Here is a 17870-nt window from a genome sequence, read left to right on the forward strand (position 1 = left end):
GCCCCTTCCCTGGGGCTGACTTAGGCTGGCTTTGCTTGGGGCAGCTGGAAGGTCCTAATCCCAGGGACCCAGCTGGACTTGAGCCATAGCATGTGGGGTTGTGGCTGCCACCTGGCCATGGCACAGCTGGTCCCCGCTGCCTGCTGCTAGATGCGGCACATGCTTCCGAGTTCATGTTGTACCATGTTGAGTTGTTTTTGGTATGAAAAACAGCCCGGAGTTCCTGAAGTCCTACGATGCAGCCGGCACCATCCATGACTATGTGGTTGCCATGCTATGTGGCTTGCCGAGACCCCTGATGTCCGACCAGAATGCTGCTAGCTGGGGCTATTTCAACACGCAGAGCCAAAGCTGGAACGTGGAGATGTGAGTATCACATCCTTGCAGGCTGTTCCTCCTGCTCCAATCCGAAGGGCAACCCCAGAGCCAGTGCTTCAGTGGGAGCTTTCCCACCTGGGAGTGGCGGAGGGTTCCCGGAGGCCAGGATCAGGGTCCAGTGCCCCCAGCCTGTCCCAGTCACGGGGCATGGGTGGGCCAAGTGTAAGCACAGCCCTGAGCCCTGGGGTAGGGGATTCAGCCATGCTGTCCTCCTCCACAGCCCCCCAGACCCCGGGTGGGCTGTCCCTTCTCTGTGACCGTGGGCCCAGTCTGTAGGTTTCAGAGTGCAGCTTTCACTCTTTAATACTTTAACTTAGAGGGCCAGGCACAGTGGCTCATGCCTGTAATCCCAGCACTTTGGGAGGCTGAGGCCTGTGGATCACCTGAGGTCAGGAGTTCGAGACCAGCCTGAGCAACGTGGTGAAACCCCATCTCTACAAAAAATACAAAAATGAACTGGGCATGGTGGCAGGTGCCTGTAGTCCCAGCTACTCCAGAGGCTGAGGCAGGAGAATCACTTGAACCCAGGAGGCGGATGTTGCATTGAGCCAAAATTGCACCACTGCACTCCCGCCTGGGGGACAGAGCAAGACTCTGTCTCCAAAAAAAGAAAAAAGAACTAGAGATAGTAGGCTTGAAGGATGCCTTTTAAGTTCTTTTAAACAATCATTTGCCTTTTCAGGTACAGAAATCCAGTGCCCTGTAAGTTCACTTCCTTCAGGGCCCAAATTCTGAGCTCTGAAATAAAACAAAAAGCACCTGGTAGTTCAGGTAAAGGACTTTCCAGCATGTTGTGTGAAATTGACAGCCCCCCATTCACTAACGCTGAGTGATGAACGCATTTGATATTCAGGAGCTTGCTGCGTTTGACTTTGGTTTGGACTGTGCTAACCAACCATAATGGCGCCGAACCTCTGGCTGCCTCCGTTTGCAGAGTTTTTGAGTTCCCTTCAAACAAGGGAGGCTGGACTTGATCAAGGCTGCTTATGTTGTTTGTTTTCTTTCCTGGAAGGTGAATCCTAAGCTTATGAAAGCCAGTGTACTCTACTGACAAAGCCTAAGCTCATGGTTTTTTTTTTTTTTTTTTTTTTTTTTTTTTTTTTTTTTTTTTTTTGAGACGGAGTCTCGCTCTGTCGCCCAGGCTGGAGTGCAGTGGCGCGATCTCGGCTCACTGCAAGCTCCGCCTCCCGGGTTCCCGCCATTCTCCTGCCTCAGCCTCCCGAGTAGCTGGGACTACAGGCGCCCACAACCGCGCCCGGCTAATTTTTTGTATTTTTAGTAGAGACGGGGTTTCACCGTGGTCTCGATCTCCTGACCTTGTGATCCGCCCGCCTCGGCCTTCCAAAGTGCTGGGATTACAGGCGTGAGCCACCGCGCCCGGCCAGCTCATGGTTTTAAAAAAGCCAGAGAAGCTACCTGTGACGGCGCTGAATTCTATCCTCTCTTCGGCCATGTGTGTCCTATAGCACTTTCCTGTGCAGAGTTTCCTGGAAACAAACAAACAACAAAAAAGAAAGCAGCTGGGTGTGGGGGAGTACGCCTGCTTGGGAGGCTGAGGCGGGAGATTGCTTGAGCCTGGGAAGTTGAGGTTACAGTGAGCAGTGATCACACCACTCCACTCCAGCCTGGGTCACAGAGCGAGACCCTGTCTGAAAAAAAGAAAGAAGGAGCCGGGTGCAGTGGTTCACGCCTGTAATTCCAGCACTTTGGGAGGCTGAAGCGGGTGAATCATGTGAGGTCAGGAGTTCGAGACCAGCTGGCCAACATGGCGAAACCCCTTCTCTACTAAAAATACACAAAGTAGCCGAGCATGGTTGTGTGCGCCTGTAATCCCAGCTACTAGGGAGGCTGAGGCAGGAGAATTACTTGAACCTTGGAGGCAGAGGTTGCAGTGAGCCAAGATGGTGCCACTGCACTCCAGTCTGGGCAACAGAGCAAGACTCTGTCTCAAAAAAATAAATAAGTAAAAAAGAAAGAAAGAAGGAAAGAAAAGGAAGGAAGGAAGAAAGGAAGGGAGGGAGGGAGGGAGGGAGGAAGGAAGGAAGGGGAAAGGAAGGAGGGAGGGAGGAGGGGAAGGGAGGAAGGAAGGGAGGGAAGGAAGGGAGGAAGAGAGGGAAGGAGGGAAGGGAAGGGAGGGAGGGAAGGAATGGAGGGAGGGAGGGAGGGAAAGAGGGAAGGAGGGAAGGAGGGAAGGGAAGGAAGGCAGGGAGGAAAGAAGTGGAGAGATGGAGGGAAGGAAGGGAAGGAAGGGAGGGAGGGAGGGGGAAAGGAAGGAAGGAAGGATCCCTTAAACTCCAGAAACCTAAGTGTGGATCCATGTAGGTGTCCACTTTTGTTTCACAGACTGAGGAGCTCAGGCTTTCCCGTCCACCTGCTCCCGGACATCGCCGAGCCTGGCAGTGTGGCGGGCAGAACTTCCCACGTGTGGTTTGAAATCCCAGAGGGGACGGAGGTGGGAGTGGCCTTGGGTGATTTACAGGCCTCTGTCTATTCCTGCATGGCCCAGAGGACAGATGCAGGTAAGTGTTTGTTTTGTTCTGTCCTCAGACTTACACTGTCGCCTGCCTCGTAAGCACCAACTCTGTGTGAGTCTGCAGGCATGCGGAGCTTAGCAGTCTCGGCATCCTGCCGGAGATCATTATTCTGTAAAGGTGAAAAGCACCCTCTTCCTTGCAGGGAAAATCCTCTATTGAGGGAGCTTACAGGCCAGCAGGGCAAATTCTGTCCCTGAGCACCGACCATCTGTGCTGACCCCCTGTGGGGTTGGGTGAGGGAAATGGCTCTTTCTAGCTGTCTGGTTTCTATGTGACTATAGGCCCAAGAAAACAGATGAGCTGATGAGGGTTTTGGTTACTGTGTGTTTGTCAGTAGAAGTGATGTCAGATCTGATTAGAAGTGCAGAATAGGCCGGGCGCGGTGGCTCAAGCCTGTCATCCCAGCACTTTGGGAGGCCGAGGTGGGCGGATTACAAAGTCAGGAGTTCAAGACCAGCCTGGCCAAGATGGTGAAACCCTATCTCTACTAAAAGTACAAATTTAGCCAGGCATGGTGGTGGGTGCCCATAGTCCCAGCTACTCGGGAGGCTGAGGCAGAGAATTGCTGGAACCCGGGAGGCAGAGATTGCAGTGAGCCGAGATCATGCCACTGCACTCCAGCCTGGGCGACAGAGCAAGACTCCGTCTCAAAACAAAACAAGAAAGTGCAGAATATTTTCTGTATTCATGGTAAGGGTAGAGGCAGCCATGTCTAGGGCAGGGGTTGGCCCTTTTTCTCTAAAGGGCAGAACATATTTTCTGTAAATATTTTCGGCTTTGTGGATCATGCAGTCTGTGTTGTAACTGCTCAGCTCTGCTGCAGGAGTTCGAAACCAGCCCTAGACGATGTGTGAATGAACAGGTGTCGCTGTGTTCCAGTAAAACATTGTTCACAGACACTGAAATAGGAATGCCATATAATTTTCATGTGTCATGAAAAATTCTTCTTTTAATTTCTTTTCAACCATTTAAAAATGTGAGAACGTGGGGCGACGTGGTGCTTGGTGGTGCTGCGAGGCCAGAGCCCAGGGCTGGTGGCCATGTTGTCAGGTACTCACGGGTTGACAGCAGAGGAGGGGAACCAAGCTATGCTCAACCTGAAAGCAGCAGGATGGTCGGAATTGAGTGAGAGAGAGATGCTATCTACAAAGCATTCTCCTTCCAACTTTTTTTTTTTGACATGGAGTCTCGCTCTGTCTCTCAGGCTGGAGTGCAGTGGCGCGATCTCAGCTCACTGCAACCTTCGCCTCCCGGGTTCAAGCGATTCTCCTGCCTCATCCTCCCGAGTAGATGGGACTACAGGCATGTGCCACCACTCCTAGCTAATTTTTGTATTTTTAGTAGAGATGGGGTTTCACCATGTTGGCCAGGATGGTCTCAATCTCTTCACCTTGTGATCTGCCCGCCTCGGCCTCCCAAAGTGCTGGGATTATAGGCGTGAGCCATCGTGCCTAGCCTCTCCTTCCAAATTTTTAATCAGGCATTTGGCTTTAGGTCCCGAGTTGCCCTACAAGCAGAGAAGATGATGGTTCAATGTATAAAACAAGGTCCAGATAACTCTCACCTCACATGACTGTGGGGGACTGACCAAAAGAGATGTGAAGCTGGCCACGTTTATTGAAAAAGCAGCTTTTTCTGTGTGATTTCTTCCAAAATACATGTAAAATCTTATAACATATTACTGCAATGTAGGCTGAAGGCAATTTACGTGAACAAGTTGAGTTGTTCTTAAGGCATCATCCCTAGAGGAAAAAAAAAAGAAAAATAACAATTTAAATTATGTAAATTTAGTTTGCCTTTATATACTATGTTTTGTAAAATCAGGGCTTAAATACAAAATGATTTAAACTTGAAAAAAAGGGTGAGAACATGCTAGTGGGATTGTAAAAAGGTACAACCTCTTTAGAAAACAGCTGGTAGTTCCTCAAATGTTAAACATGCAGTTACCAACAGGACCCAGCAATTCCGCTCTTAGAAATACACCCAGGAGAACTGAAAATAAATGATGTCCACACAAAAACTTGTACACAGACGTTCACAGCAGCATTATTTATAATAGCCAAAAAGTAGAAACCACCTAAATGTCTATCAACTAATGAATGGTTTTGTTTTGTTTTGTTTTGTTTTTTGAGACAGAGTCTTGCTCTGTCACCTGGCTGGAGTGCAGTGGCACAATCTTGGCTCAGTGCAACCTCCGCCTCCCGAGTTCAAGTGATTCTCCTGCCTCAGTCTCCCAAGTAGCTGGGACTATAGGCGTGCGCCACCATGCCCGGCTAATTTTTGTATTTTTGGTAGAGATGGGGTTTCACCATGTTGACCAGGATGGTCTTGATCTCTTGACCTCGTGATCCACCTGCCTCAGCCTCCCAAAGTGCTGGGGTTACAGGTGTGAGCACTGTGCCTGGCCGTGAATGAATTTTTAAAATGTGGCATATACACATAGCTAAAAAAGGACTGAATGTTGGATAGAAGAAAAACTTAAGTGCATTTAAATTTTAAAAAGCTTATTTGGCTGGTTGCAGTGGCTCACGCCTGTAATCCCAGCACTTTGGGAGACTGAGGCAGGTGGTCACGAGGTCAGGAGTTCAAGACCAGCCTGGCCAACATGGTGAAACCCCATCTCTACTAAAAATACAAAAAATTAGCCAGAATTGGTGGCGGGCACCTGTAATCCCAGCTACTCGGGAGGCTGAGGCAGAGAATTACTTGAATCTAGGAGGCAGAGGTTGCTGTGAGCTGAGATTGCGCCAATGCACTCCAACCTGGGCAACAGAGTGAGACTCTGTCTCAAAAACAAACAAACAAACAAAGAGTTTATTTGAAGATTCAGTGATTTGTGAATCAGGGTAGCACCAGACTGTTAGCACTGTGTCAGAAGAGGCAAGAGGGGAAATTTTCGTAAAGTATTTGCAGAAGCAAGACAAAGAAAACAATTTCAATAGGGCAGACAAAGCATTTTCTATGCCAAACAGGGATACCTTTCATTTTTGCTCTGAGCTCAAGATTTTGACCAACGCATGAGAATGCTTAAAAAGCAGAGCTAGTTAATTTGAGAGCCTGACTTTATAAACAGTAATCTAGTTCTCTTTTTTTCATCTTTTTTTGACTTTGGGGTATGAGGTAAACAAGCAAAAATGTCAGCAGATTCAGCGTAGGGAGAGGAAGGTAGAAAGAAAAAGAGATTAGAAACCTTTACCTGCCAATCAAAAACATATGTCATTGTTTCTGAGGTGTTTGGAATTTTTTTGTTTGTTTAGGTTAAAACTTCCTTACTGTGGCCACCAAAATTCTAAATTAGTTTTGGTAAGATTCACTCATTTATCTAGAAAAGCAAATGTTCTGAGATGGAGTCTCAGACTCCCCAAATTTAAATAAACCCATTATTTTCTGTCTTCCTGGAACCTTTTCTACTAGAGGTCTTTTACTAAACCCAATTTAGTTTCTGTCTGACCCAATCGGACACCTGAAGCTTCCCTTCAGGACCCATTTAAAAATGTCCAAGTAGGCCGGGCGCGGTGGCTCAAGCCTGTAATGCCAGCACTTTGGGAGGCCGAGGCGGGCGGATCACAAGGTCAGGAGATCGAGACCATCCTGGCTAACACGGTGAAACCCCGTCTCTACTAAAAAATACAAAAAACTAGCCGGGCGAGGTGGCGGGCGCCTGTAGTCCCAGCTACTCAGGAGGCTGAGGCAGGAGAATGGCGTGAACCCGGGAGGTGGAGCTTGCAGTGAGCTGAGATCCGACCACTGCACTCCAGCCTGGGCGACAGAGCGAGACTCCGTCTCAAAACAAAACAAAACAAAACAAAAACAAACAAACAAAAAATGTCGAAGTAACTACGTGAACTTAACACAACTTGTGGAGTTCATATGTTCAAGAGGGCTTACTGGTGACGGCCTGCAAATGTGCAGTAAGAAGCAGTGAGCGCAGAGGCTCAGTGGATACTTACGCCCGTTTGCTTGTTGCTCCCAGAGGTCATCACGAGGTGGGTGGCTTCAGATCCCACTTACGCCACCAGATCTGATTAAAGAAAAACTTGGCTGGACACGGTGGCTCACGCCTGTAATCCCAGCACTTTGGGAGGCTGAGGCAGGTAGATCACTTGAGGCAAGGAGTTCGAGACCAGCCTGGCCAACATGATGAAACCTCATCTCTACCAAAAATACAAAAATTAGCTGGATGTAGTGGCACACGCCTGTAATCCCAGATACTCAGGAGGCTGAGACAAGAGAATTGTTTAAACCTGGAAGGCAGAAGTTGCAGTGAGCTGAGATCACACCACCGCATTCCAGCCCAGGTGACAGAGTGAGACTCTGTCTCAAAAAAAAAAAAAGGAAAAGAAAAACTTAAGTACCTTTACATTTTAAGAAGTTTATTTGAGCATTCAGTGATTCCTGAATCAGGGTAGCACTAGAGAGCAGGCGGCTAGTACACCACCGAGAGGGGCACGAGCGAAGACTTTCTTAAGGTGTTTGCAGAAGTCAGACACAGAAGATAATTCTGACTGGTGAGAGTGGACAATTCCGAGTGAGAGGTTCGTTGGTGGTTTCTGATTGGTGTAGTTTCCAGTTTCATTTTACTGTTTACATTGGGTTTTGGTTTGTTCACACAGGAATTCACAGTACTAGAGCCACCTTTGTCTAACGGCCTCCTGATTAGAGTTTTTCCTTTTTCCCCTTCTTTTCTTTTCTTTTTCCCCTTCTTTCCTTTCCTTTCTTTTCCTTTCCTTTCCTTTCCTTTCTTTTCCTTTTTCCTTTCCTTTCCTTTTCCTTTCCCTTTTCCTTTTCTTTCCTTTTCCTTTCCTTTTTCCTTTCCTTTCCTTTCCTTTTTCCTTTCCTTTCCTTTTCTTTCCTTTCCTTTCCTTTCCTTTCCTTTCCTTTTCCTTTCCTTTTCCTTTTCTTTCTTTTCCTTCTTTCCTTTTTTTTTCCTTTCCTTTCCTTTCCTTTTTCCTTTCCTTTCCTTTCCTTTTCCTTTTCCTTTTTCCTTTCCTTTCCTTTCCTCTCCTTTTTCCTTTTTCCTTTCCTTTCCGTCACCCAGGCTGGAGTGCAGTGGTGTGATCTCGGCTCACCGTAACCGCCGCCTCCCGGGTTCAGGCAATTCTCCTGCCTCAGCCTCCCAAGTACCTGGGATTACAGGTGTGCACCACCACGCCCGGCTAATTTTTGTATTTTTAGTAGACATGGGGTTTCACCATATTGGTCAGGCTGGTCTTGAACTCCTGACCTCAGGCAATCCACCCACCTCGTCCTCCCAAAGTGCTGGGATTACAGGCGTAAGCCACTGTGCCCAGCCGCTGGAATTTTTTCAAACAGCACTGATAAATGCTACAAAATGTAAGCGAGAGTGAAAGAAACAAAAGCGTTGTTGCCTCCACCCAAGGGGACGGTGGAGGGCATGTTACTTCCAGTTTGTAGTCACGGTGGGAAGCTTGACGTGGCACAAAGCAAACGGTATTGGCTTCCTGAGGCTTCTTTTTGCTCTCTTTGCCTTTGACCCCCTGAGTGGGTGGGAAAATTGGATGCTGAACTCTGGCCCGTAAACAGATTGGGACGAGCAGGCTTTTTAGCTCGGTCTCATGAGAAATGGAGAAGGCACTGCTGGAACAGCCCCCAAGCTCTGGCCTGGAATTAGAGGAGAAACTCATCCACTCTGTGCTGGGCCCAGGGGATTTCCCGTTGCTGGTGACAGGGAAGGTGTGAAGAGAATACTTTGGGGCTGGGCGCGGTGGCTCAGGCCTGTAATCCCAGCACTTTGGGAGGCCGAGGCGGGTATATCACCTGCGGTCAGGAGTTCGAGACCAGCCTGGCCAACATGGTGAAACCCCGTCTCTACTAAAAATACAAAAAATTAGCCGGGCGTGGTGGCACGTGCCTGTAATCCCAGCGACTCAGGAGGCTGAGGCAGGAGAGTCACTTGAACCAGGGGACAGAGGTTGCAGTGAGCCGAGATTGCACCATTGCACTCCAGCCTGGGCGACAGAATGAAACTCTGTCTCAAAAACAAACACAAAAACAAAAGCCACAACATAAAAGAGAGAATACTTTGGAAATAGCAAGCGTGGTACTCCCTGCCAATGAATGAACCCTCTCCAGAGGATAAAGCCCTTGGTCTGAGGTCTTACCCTGTCATAGTTTTCTTTTGCTGTGTAACAAATTACCCTGATACGTAGTAGCCTAAAACAACAGGCGTTTATTATTTTGGACAGTTTCTGAGGGTCAGGATTCTGAGTGGGGCGGGATGGCCTGGCTCAAGGTCTCTTGTGAAGTTGCATTCACACTGGAGCTGCAGTCTTCCAAAGGCTTGATTGAGCCTGGAGGATCTGCCCCCGAGCCCATGTGTGATGCTGTCGGCAGAAGGCCTCAGTTCCCTGGAACGTGAGGCTCTCCACAGGGCTGCTCACGACGTGGCACCTGCCTTCCCCGAGAGCAAGTGATCCACAAGACAGCGTGACCCAGACAGGAGCCGCAGTGCCTTTTATGACTTAGCCTCTGAAGTCACACACTGTCTCTTGGGCTTTATTTCGTTCACTAGAAGTGAGTCACTAAGTCCAGCCCCCTTTTCACAAGGAGGGGAATCAGGTTCTACCTCTTGAAAGGAGGAGTATCGGCTGGGCGCGGTGGCTCACGCCTGTAATCCCAGCACTTTGGGAGGCCAAGGTGAATGGATCATGAGGCCAGGAGTTCGAGACCAGTCTGGCCAAGATGGTGAAACCCCATCTCTACTAAAAATACAAAAATTAGCCGGGCGTGGTGGCTCACACCTGTAGTCCCAGCTACTCGGGAGGCTGAGGCAAATTGCTTGAACCTGGGAGGCGGTGAGCCGAGATCGCACCATTGCACTCCAGCCTGGGTGACAGAGCGAGACCCTGTCTCAAAAAAAAAAAAAAAAAAGAAAAAAAAAATCCTTTGATCTACATCTCTTCAACACCTTGCCCTTCTAACTACCCCGGACATATTTTTAAAACCCCGCCCTCTCACTGCCGAACTGTGACTCATGACCTCTGAGTTAGCCTGACAGGCCACCCTCTCTCACTGCCGAACTGTGACTCGTGACCTCTGAGTTAGCCTGACAGGCCGCCCTCTCTCACTGCCGAACTGTGACTCGTGACCTCTGAGTTAGCCTGACAGGCCGCCCTCTCTCACTGCCGAACTGTGACTCGTGACCTCTGAGTTAGCCTGACAGGCCGCCCTCTCTCACTGCCGAACTGTGACTCGTGACCTCTGAGTTAGCCTGACAGGCCGCCCTCTCTCACTGCCGAACTGTGACTCGTGACCTCTGAGTTAGCCTGACAGGCCGCCCTCTCTCACTGCCGAACTGTGACTCGTGACCTCTGAGTTAGCCTGACAGGCCGCCCTCTCTCACTGCCGAACTGTGACTCGTGACCTCTGAGTTAGCCTGACAGGCCGCCCTCTCTCACTGCCGAACTGTGACTCGTGACCTCTGAGTTAGCCTGACAGGCCGCCCTCTCTCACTGCCGAACTGTGACTCGTGACCTCTGAGTTAGCCTGACAGGCCGCCCTCTCTCACTGCCGAACTGTGACTCGTGACCTCTGAGTTAGCCTGACAGGCCGCCCTCTCTCACTGCCGAACTGTGACTCGTGACCTCTGAGTTAGCCTGACAGGCCGCCCTCTCTCACTGCCGAACTGTGACTCGTGACCTCTGAGTTAGCCTGACAGGCCGCCGCCCTCTCTCACTGCCGAACTGTGACTCGTGACCTCTGAGTTAGCCTGACAGGCCACCCTCTCTCACTGCCGAACTGTGACTCGTGACCTCTGAGTTAGCCTGACAGGCCACCCTCTCTCACTGCCGAACTGTGACTCGTGACCTCTGAATTAGCCTGACAGGCCACCCTCTCTCACTGCCGAACTGTGACTCGTGACCTCTGAGTTAGCCTGACAGGCCACCCTCTCTCACTGCCGAACTGTGACTCATGACCTCTGAGTTAGCCCCACAGGCCTAAGTTCTGCTTTCTCTGGGCCCCAGTTCTCAACATCAGCACCTCGGTTCAGCTGGCAGCCTCCATGCCCTCGGGATTCCAGCCCGGACAGACTCCAGACCCTACGGCCCCAGTCGCCTACTTCCCATACTTCGACAGGACCTACCTGGGGGTGGCCGCGTCACTCAACGGCGGCAACGTGCTGGCCACGTTTGTCCACATGCTGGTTCAGTGGATGGCAGATCTAGGTAAGGTGGGGTCCACACAGCGCTGTGTTCTCTGCCTGTCCTTTCTACCCGGCAGGGTCTTGGAGCTTCATGTGCGGTTTCAGCGTCCACATTCAGGTCTCTGACCCCACCAGGTCCTGCCATATTTCTCCCATCCTTCGGGATCTGAGCTTGCAGCCTCTTTTCTTCTTGTCCTCTGAGCTGCCATCACCTACTTTTTTCTTTGGGTCAGGCACCCTTCCCTCAACCTTGACTGTGAACCTTCCTAACAGTCTCCCCAGCTTTCCCCCGCCCTCCTTGCTCCCCCTTTTCCCCTCCTGCTCCCTTCTCTTATTCCTGGGGTAGAATTTATGAGGTTTTCTCTGCTCTCCATAGACAGATGCTCCTCGACTTGCAATGGTGCATATTTCACTTACAATGTATTTATATCCTGAGAAGACTGGCCCATAGGAAGTGCGATGCAAACGTTTCCTCTTCTTTTTTTTTTTTTTTTTTTTTTTTTTGAGACGGAGTCTCACTCTGTCACTCAGGCTGGAGTGCAATAGCGTGATCTTGGCTCACTGCAAGCTCTGCCACCCGGGTTCAAGGGATTCTCCTGACTCAGCCTTCCAAGTAGCTGGGATTACAGGTGCCTGCCACCACGCCTGGCAAGTTTTTGTATTTTTAGGAGAGACTTGGTTTCACCATGTTGGCCAGGCTGATCTCGAACTCCTGACCTCGGGTGATCCACCCGCCTCAGCCTCCCAAAGTGCTGGGATTACAGGCGTGAGCCACCGTGCCTGGCCTGATGTAGGCATTTCTTTTTCTTTTCTTTTTTTCTTTTCTTTTTTTTTTTTTGAGATGGAGTCTCGCTGGAGGGCAGTAGTGCGATCTTGGCTCACTGCAAGTTCCACCTCCCAAGTTCACACCATTCTCCTGCCTCAGCCTCCCAAGTAGCAGATACTACAGGCAACTGCCACCATGTCCAGCTAATTTTTTATATTTTTAGTAGAGACGGGTTTTCACCGTCTTAGCCAGAATGGTCTCGATCTCCTGACCTCGTGATCCGCCTGCCTCGGCCTCCCAAAGTGCTGGGATTACAGGTGTGAGCCACCACGCCCGGTCCGATGTAGACATTTCTCAGAGAAGCACGGTGCGGGGTAGAACCCAGGAGAGGGGCCTTGGTTCCCAGCTGTGTCCCTGAGTCTCGGCCTTGGCAAGCGCCTTCCCCCAGCTCCAGTGTCTTGTGGTCTTAAGTCCATGGGTTAGAATTAACTCAACAGCTCGTAGGAGCTTTGGCCTCCATGAGTCCTCACTAATAGATTAGCGGGAGCTGAGGACGCAGACACTCTGCTAGAGGCCAAGCCTCTCTTCCAGGCCTCCAGCTGGGATTCGCCTTCCTTCAGGCACCCCAGGGCTTGGGTCATGGCCCAAGTATTTCCCAGAGAGGAAGAAGACCTTGAGTATGTTTTAACCTTCCTTTACAACTGTTTTTGGTGCTGTGCATGGTGACACGTGGCTGTAATCCCAGCTACTCAGGAGGCCGAGGCGGAAGGATCGCTTGAGCTCAAAGTTGTTCAAGTCTAGCTGGGGCAACAAGCAAGACCCTGTCTGTAAAAAAAAAAACCAAAAACCTTTTTTCCTGAACTTTTACTAAAGAAAGACAAGAACATGATTTAAAAAATAAAACAGCCAGGCGCAGTGGCTCACGCCTGTCATCCCAGCACTTTGGGAGGCTGAGGCGGGCAGATCACCTGAGGTCAGGAGTTCGAGACCAGCCTGGCCAACATAGTGAAACCCCATCTCTACTAAAAATACAAAAGGTAGCCAGGTGTGGTGGCCCACGCCTGTAATTCCAGCTACTTGGGAGGCTGAGGCAGGAGAGTCGCTTGAACCTGGGATGCGGAGGTTGCAGTGGGGCTGAGATTGCACCCCTGCACCCCTGCATTTGCAGAGGTTCAATGTTCCCACGGTGACTCCTTGGTGACTCTCTAGATTGATGGGTCTCAGCAGTGACCACACCCGGGAAGTATTGTGGAGTTTAAAAATAGCATTGCGTCCTGGTCCCACACCCATAAATTCTGATTTATTGGACTGGGTGTGGGCCTTGAGCATGATGTTATATAAAAGTTCCTCAGGTGATTCTGAGGCCTGGAGTGTTCATAAGCACTGCTCTAGAACTTTCTCCTCAGAAAGCCTGGTCCACAGCACAGGGCCTACAGTACAGCTTCCTCTGGGAGCTTTTAACAAATGCAGAACCTTAGGGTCAGCCCTAGGCAATCTGCGTCCAAGCGATGTGTTAAAAAGATCCCTGGCCGGGTGCAGTGGCTCACACCTGTAATCCCAACACTTTGGAAGGCCGAGGAGGGCGGATCATGAGGTCAGGAGTTCAAGACCAGCCTGGCCAATATGGTGAAACCCTGTCTCTACTAAAAAATACAAAAATTAGCCTGGCGTGGTGGCATGGCGCCTGTAGTCTCAGCTACTCGGGTGGTTGACGCAGAAGAATCCCTTGAACCCGGAAGGCAGAGGTTGCAGTGAGCTGAGATCATGCCACTGCATTCCAGCCTGGGTGACAGAGTGAGACTCCATCTCAAAAAAAAAAAAAAAAAAAAAAAAAGATCCCTGAGTGACTCATCTGTACGTTCAGGCTGGAGAAGCCGTAGGTCTAGGTCGGGGGCTCCCCAGCCTGGCTGTGTATAAGAATCACCCGCAAGTGTTTACAAATTCCAGCCCTTAGCCTGCAACCCACACCAGTTAAATCAGAAAGTATGGAGATGGGCCCACAGTGCTCTCAAGAAGCCCCAGTGTTGATAACTTTCTTCTTATCAAGGCGATGTTTGCTTTCCCTCAGGTAATGCTATGTTAGAGATCAAAAGTGATTCTAAGGTCAAAGTGTATTGAAAGCAAAGGCTTTTTTTTTTTTTTGACCAAGTCTTGCACTGTCACCCAGTCTGGAGTGCGGTGGCACCATCTCAGCTCACTGCAAGCTCTGCCGTCTGGGTTCAAGCGATTCTTATGCCTCAGTATCCCAAATAGCTGGGACTACAGGCACACAGTGCCATACCTGGCTAATTTTTGTATTTTTAGTAGAGACGGGGTTTTACCATGTTGTGCGGGCTGGTCTGGAACTCCTGACTTCAAGTGATCTGCCTGTCTTGACCTCCCAAAGTGCTGGGATTACAGGCGTGAGCCACCGCGCTTGGCCCTTTTTTTTTTTCATTTGTTTGTTTTAAGAATGCAGAACTGGCTGGGCGCAGTGGCTCACACCTGTAACCCCAGTACTTTGGGAGGCTGAGGCGGGTAGATCACGTGAGATCGAGAGCTTTAGTACAAATTTCGTCTGTACTAAAAATACCAAAATTAGCTGGGTTTGGCGGTGTAGGCTTGTAATCCCAGCTACCTGGGAGGCTGAGGCTGGAGAATTGCTTGAACCCGGCAGGCAGAGGTTATAGTGAGCCGATAGGATACGTGCCACTGCACTCCAGCCTGGGCGACAGAGTGAGTCTCAGATAAAAACAAAACAAAACAAAAACGAACGCAGAGCTAACATGGTGTCAGGGAGAAAAGTCCGACCGGGATTCTGGCTTGACACTGAAAAGCAAGTTGTAGGATGGTCAACTCATCCTTCCTCCTTGGCTTTCAGGTGTCCTGTGCACATAACAAGGGTGGCCCAGACAGTGATCGGTCCTGGATCCTGGGATTTCTGATGCTGCTAATGACTCTAATAACATCCATGATGATAGCTTTTTTTTTTTTTTTTTTTTTTTTTTTTTTAGATGGAGTCTTGCTCTTGTCGCCCAGGCTGGAGTGCAGTGGTGCAAGCTCCACTCACTGCAACCTCTGCCTCCCTGGTTCAAGCGATTCTCCTGCCTCAGCCTCCTGAGTAGCTGGGATTACAGGTGCCTGCCACCACGCCCGGCTAATTTTTGTACTTTTAGTAGAGTCGGGGTTCCACCATGTTGGCCAGGCTGGTCTCGAACTCCTGACCTCAGGTGATCCGCCCGCCTCGTCCTCCCAAAGTGCTGGGATTACAGGTGCGAGCCACTGCGCCCAGCCAATGATAGTTATTAATCAGTATATGCACTTGGTCCCCTTGGTTAAGAAGCCTGGGTTAAGGTTAGGGCTCACAGCAGCACTTACGAGATCTCACCCTGATGTCTGCCTGGGGTCTGCACTGAGACAGCGGGTGGGGATCCAGGGCAGAGTACAGCTAGCCTGGCTATAGAAGTCCCTGAGCCCAGAACCACCAGCCGCAGCGGGAGGAGAAGCAGCAAGTAGCGCTGTTCCCGCCCTGTGGGAATTCTGTACCATCTCAGCCTGCATCGAGGGGGCTGCAGGAGCTCACACAGATCTCTCTGTCTCTGGCAGGCCTGGAGGTTGAAGAATCCACCGTGTATTCACGCATGATCCAGGCAGCTGTGCAGCAGAGAGATACCCACCTGACCATCACCCCAACAGTTCTGGGGGAGAGGCACCTGCCGGACCAGCTGGCCTCCGTGACCAGAATCTCCTCCTCTGACCTCTCCCTGGGGCACGTGACCCGGGCTCTGTGCCGAGGCATTGTTCAGAACCTGCACTCCATGCTTCCGATTCAGCAGCTCCGGGAGTGGGGCGTGGAGCGGGTGATGGGCAGTGGGAGTGCGCTGTCCAGGAACGAGGTGCTGAAGCAGGAGGTGCAGAGGGCTTTCCCTTTGCCCGTGTCCTTTGGGCAGGATGTGGACGCAGCTGTCGGGGCAGCCCTGGTCATGCTCCGGAGACACCTCAACCAGAAGGAATCTTAAGACAGCAAACTCTTTCGCCAAAGGACTGCTGCGAATGTTACCTGGTTAACATTCCTGACACCATCTGTGGGTCATCCTTTCCCTGGACAGTTCAGTGGACAGCTTTTAAGCCGTGCTTGTTGTGAGGTTCCATCTCGGCCAAGAACTTCCCTCCAGAACATACTCTAATAAGGGGCAGCCAGGAGCCGTCAGCCAGATCCCAAATGAGTGCCTTCTGAAAGAGACCCGCCTGGGAGCGCTTTACAAATGTCAGTGTGGGAGAGAGAGAGCGTGAGAGCACAGTAACCCAGGCTCCTGGTCAGCAGACTCCTCTGTGGTTCACTTGTAGACAGAGAGCAGATCAGTGTGTACTTCAGACACCAGAAAGTCCGGTGACTGTGGCCCCAAGTAAGAAAGGAAGACCTGCCCCATGCCCAGCTTTCAATGATTGTTTTTGGAGACCTGAAGCTCAGACTCGGGACATATGGACTTCTGGAACAGTTCTTCTGTCCTGCACTGAACCATGTGACCGGAGGCCCCTTTCCTAGTCTCATCCTCCCCCTGGACGCAGGTGCTCAGCTGGGTCAGGGAGTAACCCAAGCACGATGCAGCAGGCTGGCTCAGAGGACGATGCGGGGCTGCGTGCCGGCCTTCTTGCTGCGTGTACTCAGCCCCAGGAGAGCTTGCTGCACCCGGGCTGCCCAGGTCTTCACGGCACAACTGCCTGGAAGGCAGGTTGCGGAGAAGGAGAGGCGGATGGCCCGAGCAGCAAGGGGGACCGATGCTGTGCGGCTCACACCACTCCAGAACCTGACAAGGCACCAGCAGGACCCTTGCCAGGAGCATGTCTGTGCAGCAGTGGTTTTGCCCCTGCACGTTCCAGAAGCCTTCATGGGAGGGGATGCAGCCAGGCCGACTCCTGCCAGATGGGGCAGGTAGTTCATTCAAAGAGAACTCTGTGTCCCATAGACCTAGGCTCTCCTTTCGCGTGGCGTGGGCTTCGCTGGCCCACTGTCTGTTCCTGGCTCAGCAGAAACATCTATTTGAGTCAGCATCCCTGCAGGGACCCCAGAGCATCGTAAGCCTTCCTGTGATTGGTAGGGATGGCTGTGGGGTGGTTTCCAGGAGGGGGCCACCATGGCTGCATCTACTCCCAGACCCCCAAAGGAGCCCAGGCTCAGGCAGGCCTGGCCCAGAGGCACCCAGGCAACCACGAGTTTGAGAGGCAGTCGTAGTCTCTCTCTCTCTCTCAGTATCCACGACAGGTATGAAACATATCGTCTCTTTATAAATGTCATTTTACAAATTATGCGATTATCTGGAAGCTCTGAGATGAGAGCAAATGCCTGATCATGCTGGGCAAATGTCAGATACTAAAGCCCATATTAAATGGAAAATTCCTGAGACAGTTCCCCAAGTTTTCCACTGTGCGTGGTGCTGAGCAGTGTGATGGTCTCTGCCGTGCCGTCCGGGATGTGAACTGTCCCTGCTTCCCCAATGTCCACACCGTAGACGCTCCCCACTCCGGTCAGTCACTTGGTCATCAGATGGCCCGTCCTGGTATCACAGTGCTTGTGTTCCGGTCACTCTTACTTCATAAGGGTCCCAAAGCACCCGAGGAGTGATGCTGGCTATTCGGATATGCCAAAGAGAAACCCTAAGGTGCTTCCTTTAAGTGAAAAGATGGGAACAAAACAGTCATACGCTGAATCTTCTATCTGTGAAATTGTAAAGAAAAATTCATGCTAGTTGTTTTTGCTTTTTTTTTTTTTTTTTTTTTTTTTTTTGAGACACAGTCTCACACTCTGTTACCCAGGCTGGAGTGCAGTGGCGCAATCTCGGCTCACTGAGCTGCTTCCTGTGTTCAAGCGATTCCCTTGCCTCACCCTTCTGAGTAGCTGAGACCACAGGCTCCTGCTACCACTCCCAGCTAATTTTTTTGTAGTTTTAGTAGAGATGGGGTTTCACCATGTTGGCCAGGCTGGTCTCGAACTCCTGACCTCGGGTGACCTGCCCACATCGGCCTCCCAAAGTACTAGGATTGCAGGCGG

At 50.8% G+C, this 17870-nt stretch overlaps 2 protein-coding genes across 15 annotated transcripts in view; one reads left to right on the forward strand and one right to left on the reverse strand.

Moving 5' to 3' along the window:
• The window catches only part of SHPK (sedoheptulokinase), a 30812-nt gene extending 13665 nt beyond the window's left edge, over positions 1–17147 (forward strand). The window contains exons 4-7 of the mRNA XM_050765824.1: positions 214–366; positions 2722–2897; positions 10898–11098; positions 15428–17147. Coding sequence (XP_050621781.1) covers positions 214–366; positions 2722–2897; positions 10898–11098; positions 15428–15840 — 943 coding nt within the window. The 3' untranslated portion in view covers positions 15841–17147. The remainder of the gene's footprint in view (positions 1–213; positions 367–2721; positions 2898–10897; positions 11099–15427) is intronic.
• EMC6 (ER membrane protein complex subunit 6) overlaps positions 1–17870 on the reverse strand; it is a 127618-nt gene that overhangs the window by 48064 nt on the left and 61684 nt on the right. Inside the window, exon 1 of one of the 14 annotated variants that reach the window (XM_050765873.1) lies at positions 1185–1196. The exons of 12 other annotated variants lie outside the window; for them this stretch is intronic. The gene's annotated coding sequence lies outside the window, so the exon portion shown is untranslated. Of the gene's footprint in view, positions 1–596; positions 609–1184; positions 1197–17870 lie in introns of those variants that run through there. One more of the 14 variants, XM_050765878.1, reaches the window with a different exon arrangement.

The sequence above is a fragment of the Macaca thibetana genome, chromosome 16 (assembly GCF_024542745.1).
Source record: "Macaca thibetana thibetana isolate TM-01 chromosome 16, ASM2454274v1, whole genome shotgun sequence".
Classification (NCBI taxonomy): domain Eukaryota; kingdom Metazoa; phylum Chordata; class Mammalia; order Primates; family Cercopithecidae; genus Macaca; species Macaca thibetana.